This window comes from Gossypium hirsutum, chromosome A06 (genome assembly GCF_007990345.1).
Source record: "Gossypium hirsutum isolate 1008001.06 chromosome A06, Gossypium_hirsutum_v2.1, whole genome shotgun sequence".
Classification (NCBI taxonomy): domain Eukaryota; kingdom Viridiplantae; phylum Streptophyta; class Magnoliopsida; order Malvales; family Malvaceae; genus Gossypium; species Gossypium hirsutum.
In genome coordinates this window covers 119,820,032-119,841,862 of record NC_053429.1, presented here as the reverse complement: position 1 = coordinate 119,841,862, position 21,831 = coordinate 119,820,032, and the positions used below count along the sequence as shown (strand labels likewise).

At 33.8% G+C, this 21,831-nt stretch overlaps 4 protein-coding genes across 9 annotated transcripts; 1 reads left to right on the top strand and 3 right to left on the bottom strand.

The window, feature by feature from the left end:
• Nucleotides 1-67: 67 nt before the first annotated feature.
• On the bottom strand, nt 68-3,537 carry LOC107962094 (pentatricopeptide repeat-containing protein At4g20740). 5 transcript variants are annotated; one of them, XM_016898331.2, is made up of 2 exons: nt 3,080-3,537; nt 68-2,766 (listed from the first exon to the last, which is right to left on the bottom strand). In XM_016898331.2, the coding sequence occupies exon 2, from the start codon at nt 2,591-2,593 to the stop codon at nt 437-439; it is 2,157 nt and encodes a 718-aa protein (XP_016753820.1). In that variant the 5' UTR covers nt 2,594-2,766; nt 3,080-3,537; the 3' UTR covers nt 68-436. The 5 variants fall into 5 exon arrangements, with proteins under 5 accessions (XP_016753820.1, XP_016753823.1, XP_040971951.1 ...); XM_016898334.2 differs by having other exon boundaries at nt 3,053-3,520; XM_041116017.1 differs by having other exon boundaries at nt 68-2,738; nt 3,053-3,520.
• A 732-nt stretch (nt 3,538-4,269) lies between these two features.
• LOC107962096 (G-type lectin S-receptor-like serine/threonine-protein kinase At1g67520) lies at nt 4,270-7,286 on the bottom strand. Its single transcript, XM_041116016.1, has 7 exons — nt 6,122-7,286; nt 5,895-6,005; nt 5,622-5,797; nt 5,324-5,534; nt 5,003-5,240; nt 4,771-4,921; nt 4,270-4,670 (listed from the first exon to the last, which is right to left on the bottom strand). The coding sequence occupies exons 1-7, from the start codon at nt 7,284-7,286 to the stop codon at nt 4,362-4,364; spliced, it is 2,361 nt and encodes a 786-aa protein (XP_040971950.1). The 3' UTR covers nt 4,270-4,361.
• Nucleotides 7,287-14,605: 7,319 nt separating this feature from the next.
• On the top strand, nt 14,606-17,241 carry LOC107962097 (protein IQ-DOMAIN 14). Of its 2 annotated transcripts, none has more exons than XM_016898338.2 (6): nt 14,606-15,195; nt 15,335-15,422; nt 15,515-15,793; nt 15,955-16,173; nt 16,250-16,381; nt 16,458-17,241. In XM_016898338.2, exons 2-6 carry the CDS (start codon nt 15,348-15,350, stop codon nt 17,079-17,081), a joined length of 1,329 nt encoding a protein of 442 aa, XP_016753827.2. In that variant the 5' UTR covers nt 14,606-15,195; nt 15,335-15,347; the 3' UTR covers nt 17,082-17,241. The 2 variants fall into 2 exon arrangements, with proteins under 2 accessions (XP_016753827.2, XP_016753828.2); XM_016898339.2 differs by having other exon boundaries at nt 14,757-15,195; nt 15,518-15,793.
• Nucleotides 17,242-18,922: 1,681 nt separating this feature from the next.
• Nucleotides 18,923-20,909, bottom strand: LOC107962098 (transcription factor bHLH91). The gene is made up of 4 exons (XM_041116015.1): nt 20,750-20,909; nt 19,879-20,668; nt 19,320-19,739; nt 18,923-19,204 (listed from the first exon to the last, which is right to left on the bottom strand). Exons 2-4 carry the CDS (start codon nt 20,635-20,637, stop codon nt 19,097-19,099), a joined length of 1,287 nt encoding a protein of 428 aa, XP_040971949.1. The 5' UTR covers nt 20,638-20,668; nt 20,750-20,909; the 3' UTR covers nt 18,923-19,096.
• Nucleotides 20,910-21,831: the final 922 nt, after the last annotated feature.

Sequence of the window (21,831 nt, the reverse complement as noted above, 5' to 3'; positions counted from 1 at the left end):
TAGGCAATCGGGTGATAATGGATCAAGAGCAATCATTTCATAACCCTGCCAGCACAAAAGATGCATATAAATATAATAATCTCTGCATTCATTACTTTGAGAAACGTGGAAGAGTTTGGTTTGAGTACAACAAACAAAAGGGTGTATTAAGAGCCAAAACTGATTATATTGACACCAAATTTGAGAAACAGTGAACTGCAACAACATCATTGTTTGATTTAAAGACCACACAGACACTGCATTGTGCATATTTGGACCTAGCAGCAGAGAGAAGCAAAAACAAGCAAGCTGAGCTGGTAGATGCAGCCAGACCCCTGCTGATAACCTGTTAAGCTCAATGGCGCAAGAGGGAACCTTTCCTGCAGACTCTGGTGTTTAGATAATCAGGAAAATGGTGTTTAGACTCTGCTGATAATATGTACTGGCCTTCGATTCTTTATCTAGATAGCAGGGTGGAACCCTTTGCTTTTAATTTAGATTCCAGGCCAAAGAACTTGAGTCCCGAGAGCACAAGGTCCGCAGCTTTCTTCTCCATATATTCGATCAATAGTTCATCATATATAATTACATTAGCTTCGGTTAGAAGTTTGCGTGTTCTTAAATTAGCAAATACCTTCCTTGCCTCTTCTATGGTCCTGTACTTACACATGCCAGATATAATTGCAGAGCATATAATGTTATCTGGAGGCAAACCTTCTTGCATCATTTCATTCAACACTTCCATCACTTTCTCAGCACCTGATTTACAGGCAGGAAGAACAGTAAGTGCGTATTTAAATTCCATGGGTCCATTTGTAACATTACCTAAGCAATCACGAACAAGCTCCATAGCTGCATCTATCTCACCAATTTTGCAGAGACCATTAGTAAGAGAATAGTAAGCATCAATGGAAGGAACACGTGACATCTCTATGATTTTGTTATGGCAGATGCAAGCTTCCTTGATATTCTCATCTTCAACATAACATATAATCGCATTACTATATGTAGAGGAGTCGGGCTCAAAATTCAAATCCTTCATTTCTTGAAAGAGTGATAATGCTTGTTTCACCTTCCCAGTCTTGTGGAGAGCCCCCATTAGAATATTGTAAATCAGAACACTACCGTAACCTTTCACTTTTAATTCATTGAACACTCGTACAGCCATTATTGTTCTTTCCCCCTTCTCGACCACAAATGAGAAGAACTTAGAAAGATCATCATTAACAGAAAATCCTAACTTCTGCATCTGCTCTAGCAACTTGCAAAAGTCAGACATTCGTCTCATCTCTGCAAACACCAGCAGCATGGGCTTCACGGTTGCAAATCCTGGCTCTAAACCCTCTTGAACTGTTACCTGAAAAAGCTTGTATGCTCTATCAATCAGCTTCACATCACACATGCCCTCAATAAGAGAATTATATATCCCTAAATCAGCACGGTATCCAGAATCTATCAAATCCTTCAACAAACCACAAGCAGATCCCACCTTCCCATCCTTCACGAACCCTTCTATTAAAACACCATACATTACCCTCTCAATCAATATCCCTTTCTTTTTCATCTCCTTAAACAACTCATACCCTCTCTGCACCCTTCCTCCCTTACACAACCCTGCAACTAATGTCACATAAGCCATTACATCCGGTTCCACCCCATCTCTCTGCATCTCCTCCCAAACACGCAAGCATCCGTCCAAGTTTCCTTTAGAAACCAAGATCTTAATCATAGCTGTATAGGCAAAAACATCCGGCTTATAGGACATCTCCCTCATCCTCCGCAAAACCTCTAGCATTTCAGCTACCTTCCCTGCCTTACATAAACCCTTGATCAAAATCATGAATGTAATGCTTTCCTCCACCAAACCATCACCTCTAAAATCCTCATACACAGACAATGCTAAATCTAAATAACCTGTTTTGACTAACGCATCCATTATTCGATTATACAAAAACACACGCGGCTTTATTCCAAAATTCTTCATTTTCTGATACACATAATAAACCCTTTGTCCTCTATTCTTATCAGCATGCATGCGTATTAAAATTTCAAACTGTTTTTCAGTAGGAGGCTTCCCTTGGGAATCCATTAGTTCTGGCAACTGATCAGCCACTCGAAAACGACCATTTCTATTGAGGCAATAAGCTAATGCATTATAAGAAGCGAAATTATGCTTAAACCCTTTCTGCTTACCAGCCCAATGAAAAAACTTGGAAGCCAGAATGGGATCATCTTGGACTTTGAGCACTTCCGCTACAAGTGATGCAGTAACACGACGGAGCTTATTGAGTTCAAAGACAACACTTGGTCCCCAACTGTACTGGCTCTTGCGAAAGGCATCAATGATGAACCGGGCTATTGGTGATAGCTTTAAGTGTTGGTGTGGTGTGGAAATGGGTGGTGGCGATGGGTTCTGAGAGAGGTGATGTGGATCCCATTTACGGAGATCAAAGGGTGGTGAAGGCGGTAGAGGAGATTGGGGAGGTTTGAGGACTTGGCGGTTGGAAAAGAGGCCACCATAAACAACGGGGCGGTTTTGGGAGGGTTTCCGGTGGCCATAGAAAAAGTAGGGTTTGGAGGGTTTAGCCGGGAGTGGGACGGACTTGGGTGGCATTTTGGATGCTTTTGACTTTTTGATGTCGTTTAACTTGCTGGCTCCAGCAGTCCGGCTACTGATAAGGATTGCTTAAGCCATCTACACACCCCGTATAACAAAGATATCCCAGATGGCTGCTTTGACAGCAATGACCTGGTTTAGTCTTCAGTGAAGAACCCAAAAACGAAAACCTGTTCAAAATCAGGGAAAACAATGGTTCCACAATTCTGATTACAGACCTAGGCAGCATTCCCAAAACAAATAAAGGCTTGTCTTAGAAAAGGGAAAAAACAAAATCTCGTTTTCATCATCCATAATAATCCAATTTCAACCAAATCATATTTTTCCTTTGCACAAACTCAGCTTACAATCATCAATCCAATGAAAGACATCAATTCTAACAAAGAAAGAGGGCATGTTGTGTACATTTAACAAAAATCCAGATGTAAAAGAAACACGAAAATTTTGAAATCATACCAGGCGTCAAAGGGGAAGGGGACAAACCTTCGAATCAGTCATGTTTTATACAAAGGAGAAGATTGAGAGCACAGAAAAGGCATAGTGCAAAGATGAAAGCCTAGGGCTTGAGAAGACCCTGAATGAGCAAAGAATAAAGAGGGTGTGATTGAAGAAGACATGAAAAAGGAAGCAACTTCGAAGGGGAGATACAGAGAGAGCGTTTATTGGAAGAACCCCCTCTTTGATCCTCTTCTCCTCCACCAAAACTAAGCATCGACGGATTCAATATCCCACTCCCACGATATCTTCTTAATCCTTTACTTGTTCAGGCTCTTGTTTTCTTGGTTTTCTTGGATTTCTAGGATTTCCACGATATCCTCTTGGTTTTTATTTTTTATTTTCTAATGGCAGAGGGAGAAGGGCACTGCTTGTAATTGCGGACGGCAGTGCTGCAAGTGTTTTGGAAGGTCTACGACTTTTAGGTTTAAAAATATCCCACCTTTCGCCTGAGGTGAAATGAGAGGGGTTAAAAAAATTATTTATTGCTATAGTTTAGAATTCAATTGAGATGAGTTGAGTTGAATCGAGTAAAAAAAATTTTAGTTAATTGAGTTGTTGAATATTATTTTAGTAATCGAAATTAATTTGATTTTTTTTTAATTCGAATAGAATTGAGTCAAAAAAATTTCAAGTCGAGTTAACAAATCTATTATTTATACTCAATATTGTGTTTACATAAACCGATTATTTAACTAGTAGACGAAGTATGTCTTTTAACTTAAAAGAGTAAACATTTATCAAAACGATTTTTTTTAATGTAATGGTTTTGACTTTTAATTTTAGAAAAAGTTAACATTTAACAAAATCATGTAATTTTATCTTTTCTTATTCGAATTTTTAGATAACTCAAATTGTATAATTCATATTCGATTTAAGTCGAAAAACTTAAATTTTTATTCGAGCTATTCAAATAACTTGATTAACTCAAATAACTCAAATTATTTGATACAAAATTTTAAATTTTATCGAATTTTTTCGAATCGAATCGGATTTTATTCACTCCTAATCGCATTATATCTATTTAAAATATTTTAGATAGTTAAATTTTTTACATTAAATTTTACATATATGGTGTATATAAATAGATTATAAAATATAAAAATTGCATTGTTAAAAACTAATGATATAAATAGTTATAAAATTACATAAAACTATTTTAATTTTTACTAGGTGTAATATAAAAAGAATATAATCTTAGCGTTTACCGCCCTTAAATAATACTTTAAACATGATCAGGAAACATAAAAAATAAGACTATGTCTTTTGGTCATCTTGCATCCATGGTAGACATGGTTAGGCCGTTCAATGAGTAAATTTCCACCTCTTTGTTCCCTATATTTGTTTCTACAATCCTTCTTCCAGTGGAAAATGCAGGCTGTTTTGGCAATGCCAATTGCATCTCTCCATTTAGCACAGAGATAACATCAGACATCGTTGGCCTATCCAATGGATTATCTTCCACGCATAGCAGACCCAATGTAATGCATCTTAAAACTTGGTATTGTTTAAAACATAAATCACTTAAAGCTAGATCCATTAATTCTAATGCTCCACCATGTTTCCATAGTTCCCATGCCTGCAGACATCAATCATGGTGTTAAAAAAATATGGTGTTTGCTCTATATCGGTAAAGCTTAGTCTATGCTAACTACTGCAAGAATATGATATGAACTTACGTATCCAACCAGGTTAAGTGGACGATCAAAGTCAAAATGGCTGCTATTTTTCCGACCACTGACAACTTCCAAAACCATAACTCCAAAACTGTATACATCAGATTTTTCAGAGAATATGCCTTCCATTGCATATTCTGGAGACATGTAACCACTGCATTGATTCATCAACAGTACAGTTAATAACCATATTCTTTCGTTGGACGAGACATGGAAACAGGAAGTGTGTACTTACTATGTGCCGACAATTCGATTCGTATTTGATCCAGCTTCATTGGTTTTGTATATCCTGGCCAACCCAAAATCTGATATCTTGGGGTTCATGTTTTCGTCAAGCAATATGTTACTCAACTTCAAATCTCTGTGAATGATTCTCAATCTAGAGTATTTATGAAGATAAAGTAGCCCTTGAGCTATCCCTTCAATAATGCTAAAACGCTTATCCCAATTTAATAGCTTCCTTTTGGAGTCATCTGTTAGAAAGAAAAAAACAAAAGACAATGTAAACATAGAAATTGGCATCTACAGTTGAAATAACTAAAGAGTTGGTACCGACCAAAGATAAAAGTGTCCAAGCTTTTATTAGGCATGTACTCGTAGACCAGCATTTTCTCTTCTCCTTGAACGCAAAAGCCTAAGAGCCGCACTAGGTTTGTGTGTTGCAGTTTGGCTATAAGTATAAGCTCATTTTTGAACTCCACTAGCCCTTGGCTTGATCCGCTTGATAATCTCTTTATTGCAACTTCTTGTCCATCATCCAATGCTCCCTAACGATTTAACAAGTTTTCAAGTGTTAAGAGGCAGATTGATGAAATCATTATCGCTAATTCACTTATGGGGGGAATGGCAAACACCTTGAAAACGGGTCCAAAGCCACCTTTTCCAAGCAAATTTTCTGGTGAGAAGCCATTTGTAGCAGACATGATTAAGGCTGCTGTATATATGTTTAGATTACGACCATTGTTTCCAGTTTGAAGCTCTGATACGTCACTTGCAGCTTCTGAGGTCATTAAGTCAAGCAGGTACTCTTCTGTTCAAAACAAAGTTGAATCATACATTAAAAAAAAAAAGAATACTACTGAAACATCAATTGATTGAGAATTTGAGATTCCCCTCCATTTTAGTACCTTCCTTTCTAATTTGCCTTCGCCTTCTCAAATAAAACAGAGTGGAAAGCAGTACTATGATCATTAGAGCCATTGCTATAGAGATTAAAATCCATATCCAAGTTTTCGACTCTGCAATCAATGTACACAACAAGAGGGGTATTCATGAATTTGATCGGCTTTATACTATACTACCGAATCAAAACAAGTTCAAAGATTAGAACATGAGCGAGCAATATTAAACTTACTTGGACGGTTGCGATTTATTACTTCAAACGAATCTCCATACGACACACCTTCTTCATAATACCCTAAAAGAAACCGACAACCAAGGTCCTGCACTGCAACTCCCAAACATTTGCAGTCTTCCCAACATATGTCCTTACAATCTTTCAAGGAAAGATTGGTGTTTCCATATAATGTGTTGTTTAAAGAATCTTTATGTGTAGGTCGTATGGTTCTTAATTCATACTTATCACCTTTCTTTCGGCACTTTGGTCCTTCCCATCTCTCGCAACCATTCTCTGTGCTATTACTATCACAGAGTTGTAAATTGATTGTATAGATGTCTCCAAGTTGTAAATCCCCATCGTCCTGCAACACTAACCTAGCGTTTTTCCTTCGCTCTTCAAGAGTATATTGACTAATTACAAGAGTGTAATAAACGTACTTCTCATTTGGATTAGAAACATTAGTGAAATTATAATTCATGTTGAATGAATCCAAGGAGCCAAAATTTTCAAAATTTTCACCACTTGTCCACAAAATCCTCTCTCTAAGCCGAACTACTAATCGATTTCGTGCAGGATCCCATTCCATTGTAAACGATCCAGACGCGGGGATTGAACCAGTCAACCAAGATGTAAGTGAGAAGCTTCTCCCATGGCTGACCCCCAATTTCATCCCAGGTAGAAAACTATCAGTTGGATAATCAAAGCTTTGCCACAATACTACGTTTTCCCCATTTTCCTCATTTGCACCTTGCAAAATAAGATTCCCCGAATCTTGTAAGACCACCTTCATATTGGAAGTGTTGATGGTGATAGAGGTAGATTGAAGTGAGAAAAGTTGGATAGGATTCCCAACGATGCGTGTAATTTTCAGTCCAGTATCAGCTAGGACAAGAACTCCCGAATCGTCTGCCATGGGATCATCTCGGTTAGCTAACCAAATCGAATGGTTGTATGACGTGCCTTGGGCGTACCACATAGCCAAATAATATCCAAAGCTTTTGCCATTCCAAGTCTGACGGTACTCTTGTCTGAAGAAGCCTAAGGTAACATTCCCAATTGGGGATACAAGATTATCGGATGAATTGGAACTAAGCTTATCACCTGGGTTTAGGGTATCTCTTGCAGCTTCAGTTAACAGAAGGCATCCCAAGATAAGCACCACAACTCGGAAACTGAACATGTTTTAGTCAAGACAAGGACGATGAATGAGGAAGCAATGTCCTAAGCTAATGGCAGCTATTAATTGATTCAGTTAGGTTTGAATTTTCTGATCTCTGACTTTTGTTTGTTTAACTTGTCTATGTTATCATATGTTCAATTGAATCACGTCTGTGAACTTTCTGCAAAGTTAGAGGATCGAAGATATGGAGAAGTAATCCATCTGCTGTTGCTTTGAATCTGTGGTACACATAGATGGAGGGAGATATTAGTTTTACACATCAAGATATTAAATCCTTCATATTGCTGTTGCAACCTATTCTCAGTAGCGTTCCAAATATTGGTCAAAGGTAGGAAGATTATTTTGAAATTTAATCTTCCAAACTAATTATTATTTTGGAATTGTATTGGATTTGTAAGCCGAATTTTGACCATTTCTTTAGGTTTAAGAGAAACATACGTTTGAGTACTATAAGGGAAGACTAGATTCACCGAATACTCTCCTTTCACTGTTCCCTTATTTGAATCGGTAAAATTATGTTGATTAGTAAGAATTAGATTAGATTTTATTTTTTTATTTAATAAATGAGAAAATTATTTTTGATACATTAGATTAAAATTATGATAAAAATTTTATCCATTTATGCTATTAAAAATTGATCCTGTACGTCAAATTGAGGTACACGTAGTACGTCATATGTCACTATTTTAATTATTCCATCAAACTACGCGAGTTAACAATAGAAATGAAAAAAAAATTAACAAAAATAACTAAATACAAATGGAAAAAAAATTTAACAGAAATGACCAATTTGCTCTTTAATTTAATGTACGAAGACTAGTTTAATCATTTTTTTAAAAGGGATAAAACACAATCTGATTCATAGTAAAAAACCCTCTATAATACTTTTACTTATGACTCAAATGCGTTACATCTTAATATATAATAAGTAATTGATAATCCCCTACAAAAACTAAAGGGTTTTTAGTAAAAATATAAAAAAATCAAATAAATTTTTTTTATTTAAAAAAATCATCTTATTGAGTCTAAAAAAAGAAACAATTGAAGAGACTCTTTTATTAACAGATATCGTCAATTGATTTGATTTGACCGTTAACGATACTAACGTGGTGGACAATAGTCATCAAAAGATGACATGTAACATGCGGGATGATGACCTAGCAAACCACGTTAGCAAAAATAAATTAAAAATAAAAAATAAAAAATTTTGATTAAAAATTTACATTGAGAATAAACCTTGATAAACTGATATACAAATTCTTTGAATTTGAATAATCAAATATCCAAATTCTGCAAAGCAATAAAAATATTAGAAATTATAAAAAACATTAATAAATAATAAATATTATAAAATAATTTTAACATGAAAAAGCTCAAAAAATTAATAATAATTTATAAAAAAAATTAATAAAACATACATCAGAAATAAATCTAGACAAATGGATATCTAAATTTATTTGTATTGAATAACTTTATGTCCAAATTGAATACTATAAAATTATAGAAATTTTAAAAATTATAAAAAATTTATAGAAACACTATAATAATTATAAAATATATTAATAATTATTAGTAAAAACTACATAAAATGTATTTATATAAGATTATACTTATAAAAAATACAAAATATAACATACACAAGCACAATATGTACATTTCTTGTCTCTCTAGTTTGTTCGGTGTTAATTTTCTTTCTTTATTGCTTCATATCAAAAGTAAAAAAAAAAAATTAATTGAAAATATATAATACCCTTAAATCCCTTAGCAACATGGTGGCCGGTTTCGCACTGATTATAGTCATATTAGTAGGTGTGCACTACTCTAGTAATAAATTAGAATAATTAATTTTTTTTTTACACCAGTGAAAATTTCAATCTGCAGCAATAGCACTAACTCATTTCGCCTAATGCTGACCACACTGATTAAAACACGGTACATCGACTAGTATATGAATAATACTAAAATTATATAAAAAAATTTAACTTTTTACTATTATGGTAATTGTTGAGGCAATTTATAAGAGTACCAAGGAGCAGCGCCATTGGTGTTTGGCACTGCTCAACTATAAACTTGCCACACTTAGTGTTGGTCAATTTTGGTAAACAAGGTTTTTGGGTTTTGATATTTGCTAACATTATGGAATTGGCAAGAGCATCTATGATATCTAAACCTTTTATAGCAACATAAATTAAAGATTGATTTAGATTAGATTAAAGAAATTGATTTCCCTGTTTTGAAGAGATTGTATCAGATTAGATAAACTTGAAAGCATATCCTAAAGAATCAAGACTTATTTTGAACGTATTGAAAAGATTCTTAGAGCTTTTTATCATGTTTTTCTATTGGGAATATTTATTCTAATTGATTTAGTATGTTATCAAGTCTAAATTCCTTATAAATTAAGGAGACATGGAATGAACTGATCTGAGAGCACTTATTTCTGTTCAGTGAGGAACATTTATTTAGAGTGCATTGATTGTAAAATAAAAAATGTTACTTGGTTTTTATCCTATTTTTCTGTAACACCCCTCGCTTAACTCGATCACCGGATTCGAGCTACAAGATGTCATATTTGTTGCCGGAGCAACTACCGCCAGTTATACAATAAATATTATTCAAACATGCAAATGAATATCAAACACGTTTACTTCATATTATACAATCAAATTTGAGCCCTAATCAAGCTTACAAAAACTCTTTTGTTGACCCGAGCATGAAGTATAACCAAATTGCATAGTTTTAAAATCTTAAAACCATACATAAACTTTGGTCTAATGTGTAATTTTATAAATGAACTTTGTTTTTGTGTAATTTTATACATTAAATTTTAATTTTATCTAATTCTCACAAATTATCAACACAATTATTGATATAATTTTTTTTTATATATTGCATACACAAATAATTATATTTTCCAATATAAAAATAGTTTGATGTATTTATTTCTTTAAATGTGTATGTTTTAATTAACATTAAAGTTTCATGTATGTGTTTGAGCCATAATCAAAATTTTATATGTGCAAAATCAAAATTCATGTACCAAATTGCATATTAAATCAAAATTCATTTATAATTTTGAGATTTATCCTAATTTTTAGATATAGCCATATTATCACAATTGATATGGAAAAAGTATAGTTATTTATAAGTGAAATCATATTATCACAATTGATATATATTTTCCATATAAATGGAGGTACTTTGATATAAATTTATATATAATTGATTTTTTTATAATTAAAATTGATATTATTCTCTATATTTATTACAAATGCATTTATATTGCAAATGTCAGAATTTGAAGTTGCCATGTATCAAAATTTAGGCCTCCACGTATAATAATTTCCTTTCGATTTTAAATATTATATATAAGATAAATAATAAATATTTTAATTTTTAATTTTTGGAAAGTTACCCTTGATTTATATAGCCTTTTTTTATATATATTTTAAAATTTGTATAGACTTTTTATTAATTAATTTGTATTCAATTAATTGATTTTTTAATGTTTTTCATGAATCCTTTTGAAACATGTTGTGATGAGAATAAAAGTTGGACTTAACTAGTTCGGGAGAAGAATTTCAACCATACAAAACAATCTCAAATTCACACACGCTTATTTAAACTACCATATAGATAGGTGTAGCTTGTGAATGATCCTGTGACTTTGGAGAGACGATAAATCTCCTTTTGTCAATGGGTCAAATGTTAAAAGTTGAGTTAATTTTGAGTATTTAAATTTAAATTACAAATGTTGGGATTAACCCAAATAAACAATGAAACGGAAAAATAAAGAAATTGAACACACGAATTTTACGTGAAAAACTCTTTTAAAGAGGACAAAAATCACGGGTAAAAGAGGCTTCGGCTTTTCACTAAATAAGTAAACAAACGACAGTACAATGTGAAGAAAATAAACCTAAATGTGCTAAACGTACAAACTCAAATCTCGAAAACAAAACTCTAAATCTCATATAGTTCTCTCAAAAGAGGTGCAAAATGCTCTAAATAGTTACCGTGAAAACTCTCACAAAAACTCATCTACGACTATATCTTGTCGCCCCCAAAAGAAAAGTCTTATAGTACTACATCTTTAACTATCTTGTCGAAACAATGATACAATACCCCTTTAAATAGGCTAAGTTAATCATACTAAAATATCCCTTGAGTGATTAGAGTTCGAATGGAAGAAATAATCAAAATTTAACCAGGAGAGGAAAACTCGATTTATGGGGGAACACGTCACCACGTCATGACGTCGTATGTCGCCTCATCGGGAAGTCATGTGTTGTGTCGTCGGGACGGAAATTCTTCCTCGTAGCGACGTTGACTCTATTTGGTCCGAAAATACGAGACACACTCCACACAAACAACATAAGGGGTTGTGTTTTTTTTTTGGCTATTTGAAGGAGGCAAACCACTTTCTTTATTGTACTATTCTATGAGCTAAATCAGTTCTATGGAGGAACATTTTTGTTGGGTTATATTCTTTGTATTCTACACTAGATTGTTAGTGTAAGTTTTTCCTTGATGGTGTGTGAGAGAGTTTGAAAGAAAAAGTACGACAGTGATGCTATAGTTATTGGATTAAGTTGAAATGTTCCTTTTGTGTTGGTTCTTGTAATCATAGACCCACACCAACCTGTTCAATTCAATCAATGCTTTTGATGCACAAAAGCTAAAAAGTTATAAGGTGGCAGTTTCCAACTTCACTATCCTGTTGCAAAAAAGAAAGGGATATGAGTTACTCCATGCAGGCAATTAGATGTTGTTGCTTAGTAAAATGCCTGTTTTGGATCAACCATCATGGATCAAGTATAAAGCCTGAAAGAACATGTGCTAATGCTTGGGTTCCCACTTTCAATCTTTTTAAGCAAGCGTGGAAACTATGTCGTCCTAGTCCAAGCACGGTCAAAGTTGGCAAGCTTCTAACTTACAAAATGGATGGCTCTCAAAAGTTTTCATGACGGGGCTTGATGTCCAAGCCCTAATGAATTTTGGGAGTCAATAATGACTGCTCCCTACTTTCGCACTTTGGCTTGAATCCATTTTCTCGTGTATTTCAAGAGCCAATATATATATATATCTGAGGGGAATTGAGTCTCAAATTTATGAGAGATATATTAGTATTATTAAAAATATTAATTATATATTTGTGCTTATGAGGGATTAAACCATCAACTAATGCCTTATATACTTTATCTTAATTTATATGGTAGTGTTCTTACTCTTTAAGAGCTTGAGTTTGAGGTCAAAATTAAAAAATATTTCCTTTATGGACCTAAACATTTTCCATGAACCCCTTTGAGATCTTCTCGAAGTTAGGAAACAAAATTTCAAAATTAGAATCGAGTATAAACACTTCAAGTATAGTATTTCTATTATTTAAAATCTAAATTGACTGTTCAAAAAAGGACACTTTAAATACTTTTACTAAAAAAAGAGAGTCAGTGTCTCTCAAAAATACCTATATCTAAATATGCATTAAATATTAATATCAAATAGGAGTATCTCAAAGAAATGAAGAGTGAGTAGCAAAAACTAGTGGGTATTCATTTAGTGAATAGTGATAACAATAATTTAGGTAATACAAAAGAGCATGTGAAAGCCATGTTGTTAACATTTGTTAGATCTGCATTTTCCACTCACTATAATCCACAATAAATTCACCTTAATTAGTACTTTATGTACTAACCCCATCCTCTGATTGCAGACATATATATAATTGGGTGTATGATTATAATTGACAAAAATCTGGATCATGCTTTAAGTTAAATTATATACAAGTTCAGCTTAAAATAGTCCATTATATAGCTGAAGTCTTAACAGAAGAAATAAAATAATGGTTTATAGTGGAAGAGGAGAGAGGCTGAAAAGGAAAGAGAATTATTCTTGTTCTTTTGATGAAAGAAGTTATGAGTATGATGCTACAGACCATTACAAGTGATGGGTGGATTCCTTCATTCTTTCAACATTTGGGCCCTTTCACAGCTGTCATTCCCTCCACAGCTCAAGGCTGCTCTGTTTTCTTCTAAATTCTCTCATCCCAACAATCCATAATCCCCCCACTTTCCACAATAATTCTGGTTTGTATGTCATATGTATATGTTGGTGTCTTCATATATATATATATTTGGAATAATAGTTTGAATACAGTAGTGTTCGTATTCAAATAAAGTTTTCTTAATAATATTATTTTTAATATTCGAATTTGATTTAAATGTTAAGAGAAGAAGTTCACTTTCACTTCTTTAAATTAATATACTCTTCATTTTTCTTAGAAATATATAATTTTATATATATTTGGATCTGAAAATAATATTTTAATATATATATTTATATTTGACATTCATTTATGTTCAAGTAACATTTTTTTTAATATATGCATATATAATAAGGTGAATGTATTTGAGAGATCCCTCTATTATACGGTCTTGATTAAATTAGTCCCATTACGATTAGATGGATCAATTTAATTTGTACTATTAAAAAAATAAAATAAGAACAAATGAGAATAAAGCTAATATTTATTATTTAAAAAATATCATTCATTGCTTAATAGAGTTAATATTTTTTAAAGTTTTATGGTTTTGTAAATAAAATCTTTTATTTGGAATTGAATTACAATTGAAAAAAATCAAGATATTTTTATATAATAAATGTTTTTTTTAATAATTCTGATCATATCTGCATTAGTTTGAGACAATGCCTAGAATCAACCATAGCACCTCTCCAATCCTTAACTAGGAAGATAATACGCTTCAATCTTCCTGTATTGACAACAATACTTATGCCAATCAAACTAAAACTTAATTAACTATACAATAAATATTAACTCTATTACAATTTAAATTTATATAATTCTTTTTAATAATACAATGATTAAAATAATTAATTTAATAATAAAGGTACCTATAACATAGGTACCACCCATATATTTTAACTTATATAATAGTATCCCAGTGTACTACTTGTGCTTTAAGGCAATGGTCCATATGTTTCTAAAAAGAAGGATGAGTTTCCTTTGAGGGCAAAGTGAAAGTATATCACATCATGCCCTTACTCTTATCAAGAGAAGGGCAAAACTCAAGGTGTTAATTAGGAAAACATTTTAGGTTTTTCATGTATAATTTCAACCAAAGTATTTAGATATAGTCTTAAAAATTTTTTTAATTTAAACTGATACAGCAAATCATATTATTGAATTAAAATTTCACGGAATAATTTTTTAAGTATAGATACAATTTTTTAATTTTTTTTAAAAAATATTAATATATTTATATTAAATATATTTATATACAAATTTAAATTGAAAATTTAGGTTAAATTCTATACCCATGGGAAGCATAGCAAGTTTAGTAATCTTATCTCAAAACTCAACCCCAATGTTAAAGAAAAGGGAATAAGTGAAGGGATAAGAAAGTAATTTCCTTCCCAACAGACATGTTCAAATGTCTGTTAGGACTCGAGAAAAAGTGGGGAGTTGGAGAAGGATGGAAAGGCCCCATGCCATGAAGCTCAGACAGTGAGACTTTCTCATAATTCATTGAGAGTTCCCTCCATGAAATACTGTATAGCTTAGCTTTATTTTTATTTTTATTAGTCATACAGTGGTTGCTTGGAAGGCCCACAACTTTGAACAGATGAAACTCATCATGAAGGAAAACTATGAATCCTTGGACAGATCTTTATTTGTACATGGCTAGATTTTAATCAAACTTTTGGGTGTCTGTGGCTTCAGTTTCTCAAGGAAATATTTTGGGGTTTCTTCAGTATATGTGATCAAGTCCCCCACTTTTCTTGGTTGTAATAAACAATGGTTGATCTAAATCCCCGGCAATCCTATCCAAGTTTTTTTGAAGCGGTGATTCCTGTTTGACTCTCCGGATCACGGGATTTTAGGAAATGGGTAAGAATTCACTGCACCTTTCCAAAGCGGTCTTCTTTATATTATGCTTCATCTTGTACATTTTCTCCATTTTCAGCTGCATTAAGTTTCAGAATTACTGAAAATAACTTGAAAAAGAAACCTTTTTTTTTTACTGCAGTGAAAGATCTACAATGGCTAAGAAAAAGAGCTGGTTCAGTCTAGTGAAGAAGTTTTTTCTCTTTGAGACAATTGCAAGAACAGAGAAGGTAACGTTTTTTTTTTGCTATTTACTGCTGTTTCCCAGGTTTTTTTTTTCTTTTTCTTTATCCTTTATGAATGGATGTTATCTATTTGTCAGAAGGAGAAAAAAAGGAAATGGATGTTTGGAAGGTTAAGGACCAAGAGGTTGACAGCACCACCAAAGGACGTGACAAAGGATGAGCATGTAACTGTGGCTATTACCACACCTGCTGCCCCCGAAGCAGGTGTTGCAGCCGCTCAGGTTGCGGCCGAGATTGTTCCACCCTATGGTACCCTTCATTCTAACCATATATGTGATGGAAAAACAGATGAACGAGCCCTGGATGTTCAAGAACTTGCTGCCACAAAAATCCAAGCTACCTTTCGGGGCTACCTGGTAAGTTCATCACTCTACTGAACTTCCTTCTTTCCCTTGGCTATTTTTTTTAGTGATTTGTCGTTCTAGTTTCTTGTAAGAAAACTGAGCTGAGAATTTGGCTAACTATTATGAACAAAAATTTGCATCGATGATGAAGTTGATATTGGAGAAACTTGTAGGCAAGGAAAGCTTTGCGGGCGCTGAAGGGGATAGTGAGGCTTCAAGCAATCATCCGCGGATCGGCTGTGAGACGACAAGCAATGAATACTCTAAAATGCTTACAATCAATTGTGAATATTCAGTCTCAGGTTAGTGCAATGAGATTCCAAATGGCAGAAGGTACTTGGCAATATGATGAGACCAAACAGTTGGTGACATTGGAAGACATGATTATTAAGGTATATGTCAAACTCCTATATCGCGATTGAGGATTTCCATGTCATGATTTTGACATAAATGTTCAAAAAATTGCAGGTGGACATAAACAGTCAAAGAAGATGGGATGATAGCATTTTGACAAAGGAAGAGGCAGAAGCGATGGTTTTAAGCAGGAAAGAAGCTGCAATCAAAAGAGAACGGATAAAGGAATACTCATATGTTCATAGGGTAAACCCTCTTTGGCTTCAAGAATCTTTTTCTTTCCTAGTGCATTGTTCTGATGAGTTTGAAATATTTTTTGCAGAAGTCAGCTGAATCAGAACTAAACAAAGGTAATGGACGATTAAAGTACTGGTTAGACGAATGGGTGGATACTCAAGTCACTAAAAGTAAAGAACTTGAAGATTTGGACTCGGTATGGACCTCGAATCGCAAGCCCATGGAGGAAAGCAGAGCTAAACATCTAAGGCTGAAGACTTCTCCGAGACCATATCATTATAATTCGGAAGGATTGGAGTCTCCGGTAGTACCAGTTCCACGAAGATCGTTTCATAAGAAGCAGTGTTCTTTGGGAGAAGACAATTCTTTTCCAACCTCTCCTGTAGTTCCACCTTACATGGCTGCTACACAATCAGCAAGGGCAAAGGTAAGATCATTGAGTTCACCAAAGGTAAGGCCTGGAAGTTTTGAAACTCAGTCTGAAAGCTACTCGCCATATAAGAACAAACTGTGTCTTATATCTTCTATTACAAGTGAAGTGCCAAGCAGTTATAAGATGAGTGGCAGCAGAAGTAGTGCTTATCAGCAGAGATCCCCGAGCCTAAAGGGTGTGCCGGGTCCTGTCAAATCGAAGCGAACCTTAAAGGATCTTAGCTTTAACTCTGAGTGTTCGTTGCCTAATTGGGTGCAAGAAAGCACCTTTAGATGATTGATTCTTCCATTCTGGTTATTAGCTTGTGGTAGCCATTTGTACGGTTGTCGAAAATCGAAAATAATATCTACTGGAAGAAGATGAATTTGTAGAAAATGACAAGTAAGATCCTGATAATAATTTTATTTTTTTAACAAACAAGTAACATAAAAATAAATGAGAAGATTTAGAATTAAACACTAAAATTAAAAGTAAAATAAAATAAGAAAATAAAATATAAGAAAATGAACGAGGAAAAACTCTAGTCAAAGTAAATTATCAAATTAATTTAAGGGTTTTATCGTTGATATAAAGATAAATGTCGATGTTCTTTAATAAATTGGTTATAATCATCGATTATCTCCTAGTAACGTAAACTCTTCTTAAGTTCTTGCTAAGTAAGACAACGTTACTAATTACTTCTTTTATTGATAAACAACCCTATAATAATCACAATCAAAATTTATTTAAGTTAAATTGCGTGCTTACACTACACAAATAATTATGCAATTATCACAAATATTAGAAACCAATCAATTGACCACTTATCTAATTGATAAAGCAATTATTCTAAGCTATCAGATAGCTGTAGGTATTTAACAAACTTGAACAATTGTAATTAAACCAGAAGACATGTAAATACTAAAAAAAAAAAGTAATGATTAAGATTAATTTGATCTCACACAAATATGTAGAATCAAACTTTAAATATTGCTTCAACTAGAAAAGAGAGTTTAAAATTCATACAATAAAGAAAACAAAATAAAACTAAGAATTGCTTGGCCTGAGTCTCCTTAATCTTAACTTAATCATGCCTATCTATATGACAAAAATAATATAATAGAGAAAATACAAAAGTATTGTTAATGAAATAGAGTTTTTTTTTTAGGTTTTTAAGCTATTTTAGCATCAAACTTTCAGATCAACTTTGAATGACATTTTTGGGCTACATCCGTGCAACAATTCTAGATAGATCTTTTGATTCACTTTGAATCGATATATTATGGGCATAAAACAAAAGTCTGTAACTCAAGTTATGGTCAAAATCAATAATACATAAAATATAAATATAAATAGTATTATAACCCACATAAATAATATAATTCAAGACAAGAATAAATAGAAAATTACGCACTTAACACCATTCCTAGTTGTTGTGTTGGTTTTGAACACTAGATGCTAATTGAATGAATGAATCCAATTTCATGTATGAGCTAATTGCATCTACCCATACCAAGAATGTAACAGCCTAACAGGGCCACCCTATGAGCCCATCTCCATGACCCAAAAGAGTATTTGTGGTTTGTCATACTAGTAGTAGCACTTGATAACCCAAAATTAAGCAAAAGAAGGGCCTGAGAGACCTACATAAGAAAATATTACGTATGCATACATACATTATGAACATAATATTATGAATGGAACATTCACATCCTTAGAAGAGAAGAGAGGCCTACCTAAGTCAAGTGAAAACCAGTCAAATTCAGAAAGTGCAGAGAAAAATATGGCCCATCATTCCTCAACATCCATTTCATCACTGAAAGTGAAAGAATTGACTGTTTTGGCATTTCAAAGCAACTCAGAATGTGGAAACAAAGAGAGCCTACTTAAAAACAGTAATGATTAAACATACCTCACTTTGGAATACTGTTCCTATATAAATTTTCTCCTCCTCCTTTAACAACTAAAACTGTGGGTAGCTATCACCAGGAAAATCAATGGAGGATCACAGTTTGTCAAATTGTTTTTGTTTCTTTCTCTTAATTTCTAACCAAAATTTCAACTCATTATAGCAAAAACCCTGCTGGTGGTATATATATAAAACTAAAGCAATAATGAACAGTTAGACTGTACCAAAATAAAAAACCATATCTAGTGCATCTATATATCAATACTTTGAAAATAAAGTAGCATCATGGAATCCTTGATTAACAGTTCTATTCAAAGAAATGCTTGATAACTCAACAACTGAAGCTGTTCATTTCCATTGAAACAGAAACATAAATCATGGAACCCTTTCCATCACTGCTAAACTAGAGAGAAGTACTATTAGTTGGTGGAGCAGCTGCATACTGTCTATCCACGACATTGATGAGCTTGTTGGCTATGGCACAAGCATAAACCGAAGAGCCTTCGTATATCTGCATCGCGGACAGAAGCGATGGAATTATGACCATTCCAACAAAAATGTACTCAAAATTGTCAAACATACATATGCTGGATAAAACAATATGTATGTGTAAGAGAGATGTTTACCTTGGTGTTGAAGAGAAAGCTGTAATAGTCACCAATATTGCCACCAGCAACATGTTGGAGGTCCAACTGAAGCTCATCAAGGAGTCTGGACACAAACAGCAAGCAGTTGATCTTCTTTCTTTGAACAAGTTTGATGGTAACTTCATCATCAACGATGCGTACATCAACCTCAGAATCCTTAGACTTCCTTTGAAGCCAAGAACTCCTCAAGGAAGTATTATAGCATTGGTCTGGATCACCTAAAGGCTTGCACTCCACATCCCCTGCATCAGCAGCACTAGCCGCATCTTCAGTCTTAAGCCTTTTGCTCCTTTCTTGGCCGCATCTCTTTTTGTCCACCAGTATTTGAAGCTCACGAACAGTTCCAAGAAGTTCCTTGATGTACTTAATAGCATCGTCAACTATGGATGCTCTATCATTCTTGGTTATAGGCAATGAAATTTATGTTTCCCCCACCACCAAAGAAACATATTAACAAACACCAAAAGAATGAAACATTGTTAGTGCAATTGTCATAAAAGAAACAGGCTGTTTAAGGATGAAGTGGTTGGTGATGTACCTTGGTGGGACTAGGGACCATTGTCCTTAAAGCCTGGTACTTGTCATTTAGATGTACTCTCCTTTCCCTCTCAGTGGCAAAGTGTTTGGTGGTTTTGCCAGCTTTATCCCTGTCTTTGGCACGGCCTGCCATAGAGATGTCCCTGGTGAACTGAATTATGCCATTGTCCCCATCATGATAAAGTCCTCCAACCCCAGCGGCATCTTTGTCATCAGCTGGAACGGTGTAGCCATGCGGCAGAGACTGCAGCAGCTCCCTGAAAACAGGGGGTTGAGGAGGCAGGTTGAGATGGAAAAGTGGGTCGTACACAACAGAAGGGGAGCCAGGTGTGGTTTCAAAGGAAATGGAGGGATTAGGGAGGAAAGAGCATCTAGGTAAATGGAAAAGGCTGAGAAGGTCAGGTGTAGTAGTGTAAGCACCGGCGGCAGCGGTGGCGGCAGCATCAGCTTCTGGGGATGAAGATGGCAGCACATTGAAACTTTCCCAATGGGACTGATCATAAGGAAGGTCCTGAGTTAGATAGGGAATCAAATGGGAATGACTGTTGGTAGTATTATCAAGCAAGTAGTGTTGGTGGGGTTCCATATCCAAGGCGGCGGAGGCATCCTCATGGTGATGGTGATTGTAAGAAGAGACATTAAGGGTGTCTTCCAAACTGTTGTGACAGTTGGTGGGGGTGGGCCCTGGCAACCCCATCAGTTCCTGACAATCTGGGATGGAGTGAGGATCAAAGCAACCACTCTCCTCGTACACCTTCATTGTTGTTCTTCTTTCTGGTCTCAAAGTATCCCTTTAGAAAACAAGATGAATTAGTATAAGAAGAAAAGAAGAAACATTGTATATGTTGGATTGCTGCAGAATAGATACAAACCTTTGAAAGGGAAGAAATGGGTTCAAAAATGGGTGGTAATGATAGTGAAAGAGGGAGAAAGGAAGAGAGAGGATGGATGGCTTTGATTGTTTCCTGCGTGCCTGACTGCCTGCCTGTCAGCCAGCCAGCCTTGTGGGATATATCGTGCCCGACTCTAGTTTGTTAGTTTAGTTATCAATGGATTTCAGCAAGTCTCTCCTTGTAACTGTCAAATTTTTCCCCCTTTAATATATCATTTTTTACTTAACTAGAAAACATTTGAGTTTAATTTAATTAATTAATCGTTATTAATTTTTTAAAAACATCATTTAATAATTTTTAATATTTAAAATTTCAACAAATCTTTATATTAAATTAATTCTAATAGTAATTATTCCGACATGTATTATTCGTGATTAAATATATTCCATATCTACTGTTTTTTTTTTTATCTCTCTCCCATGCAAACGGCTCGCCCCAACTAACTCACCCCCAATCAGTTAGCCTTCATTTTCAACCTCCATGATTATTTCTTTTAATAAGTTTGTCTATGTAATAGTATTATTGGAAATTAGGGTTATTAGATTTCATAAAAAAAAATTACTTTGATATACATACACATAAAACAATAATTAAAAAAAGTACTAAATTGAAAAAAATTAGACATTACATTGTTTTAATTAAAAGAAAAGTTGAGCATCGGTCTATAAAATACGAAATGTATTAATATAAAGAGAGTAGAGCATTATATGGTACTACCTTCTTCCCTTTCCAATCAGTTCATGCAAAGTTTGTGCCAACATTTTTAATACAAAACATTAACATAAAAGGATATGCACTTTTAAATAATATATATTAACCAACCATCAATGCTAAAAATTGTAACCCTACCCTACTACAATTTTAACATCTTAATACTCTAGTTATTATTTACATTATTCATAAATTGTATTTGTATTAAAAATATTTTAATTTATAAATAATAATTTATCATAATACAAAAGTTTAAAAAAACGTGTGGTAATTAAAAAGTTAAAAAAAAAACTAAACCATATAAACATTCTTCATTTATATTTTATTAATTGTGGGTGCTAATTAATATT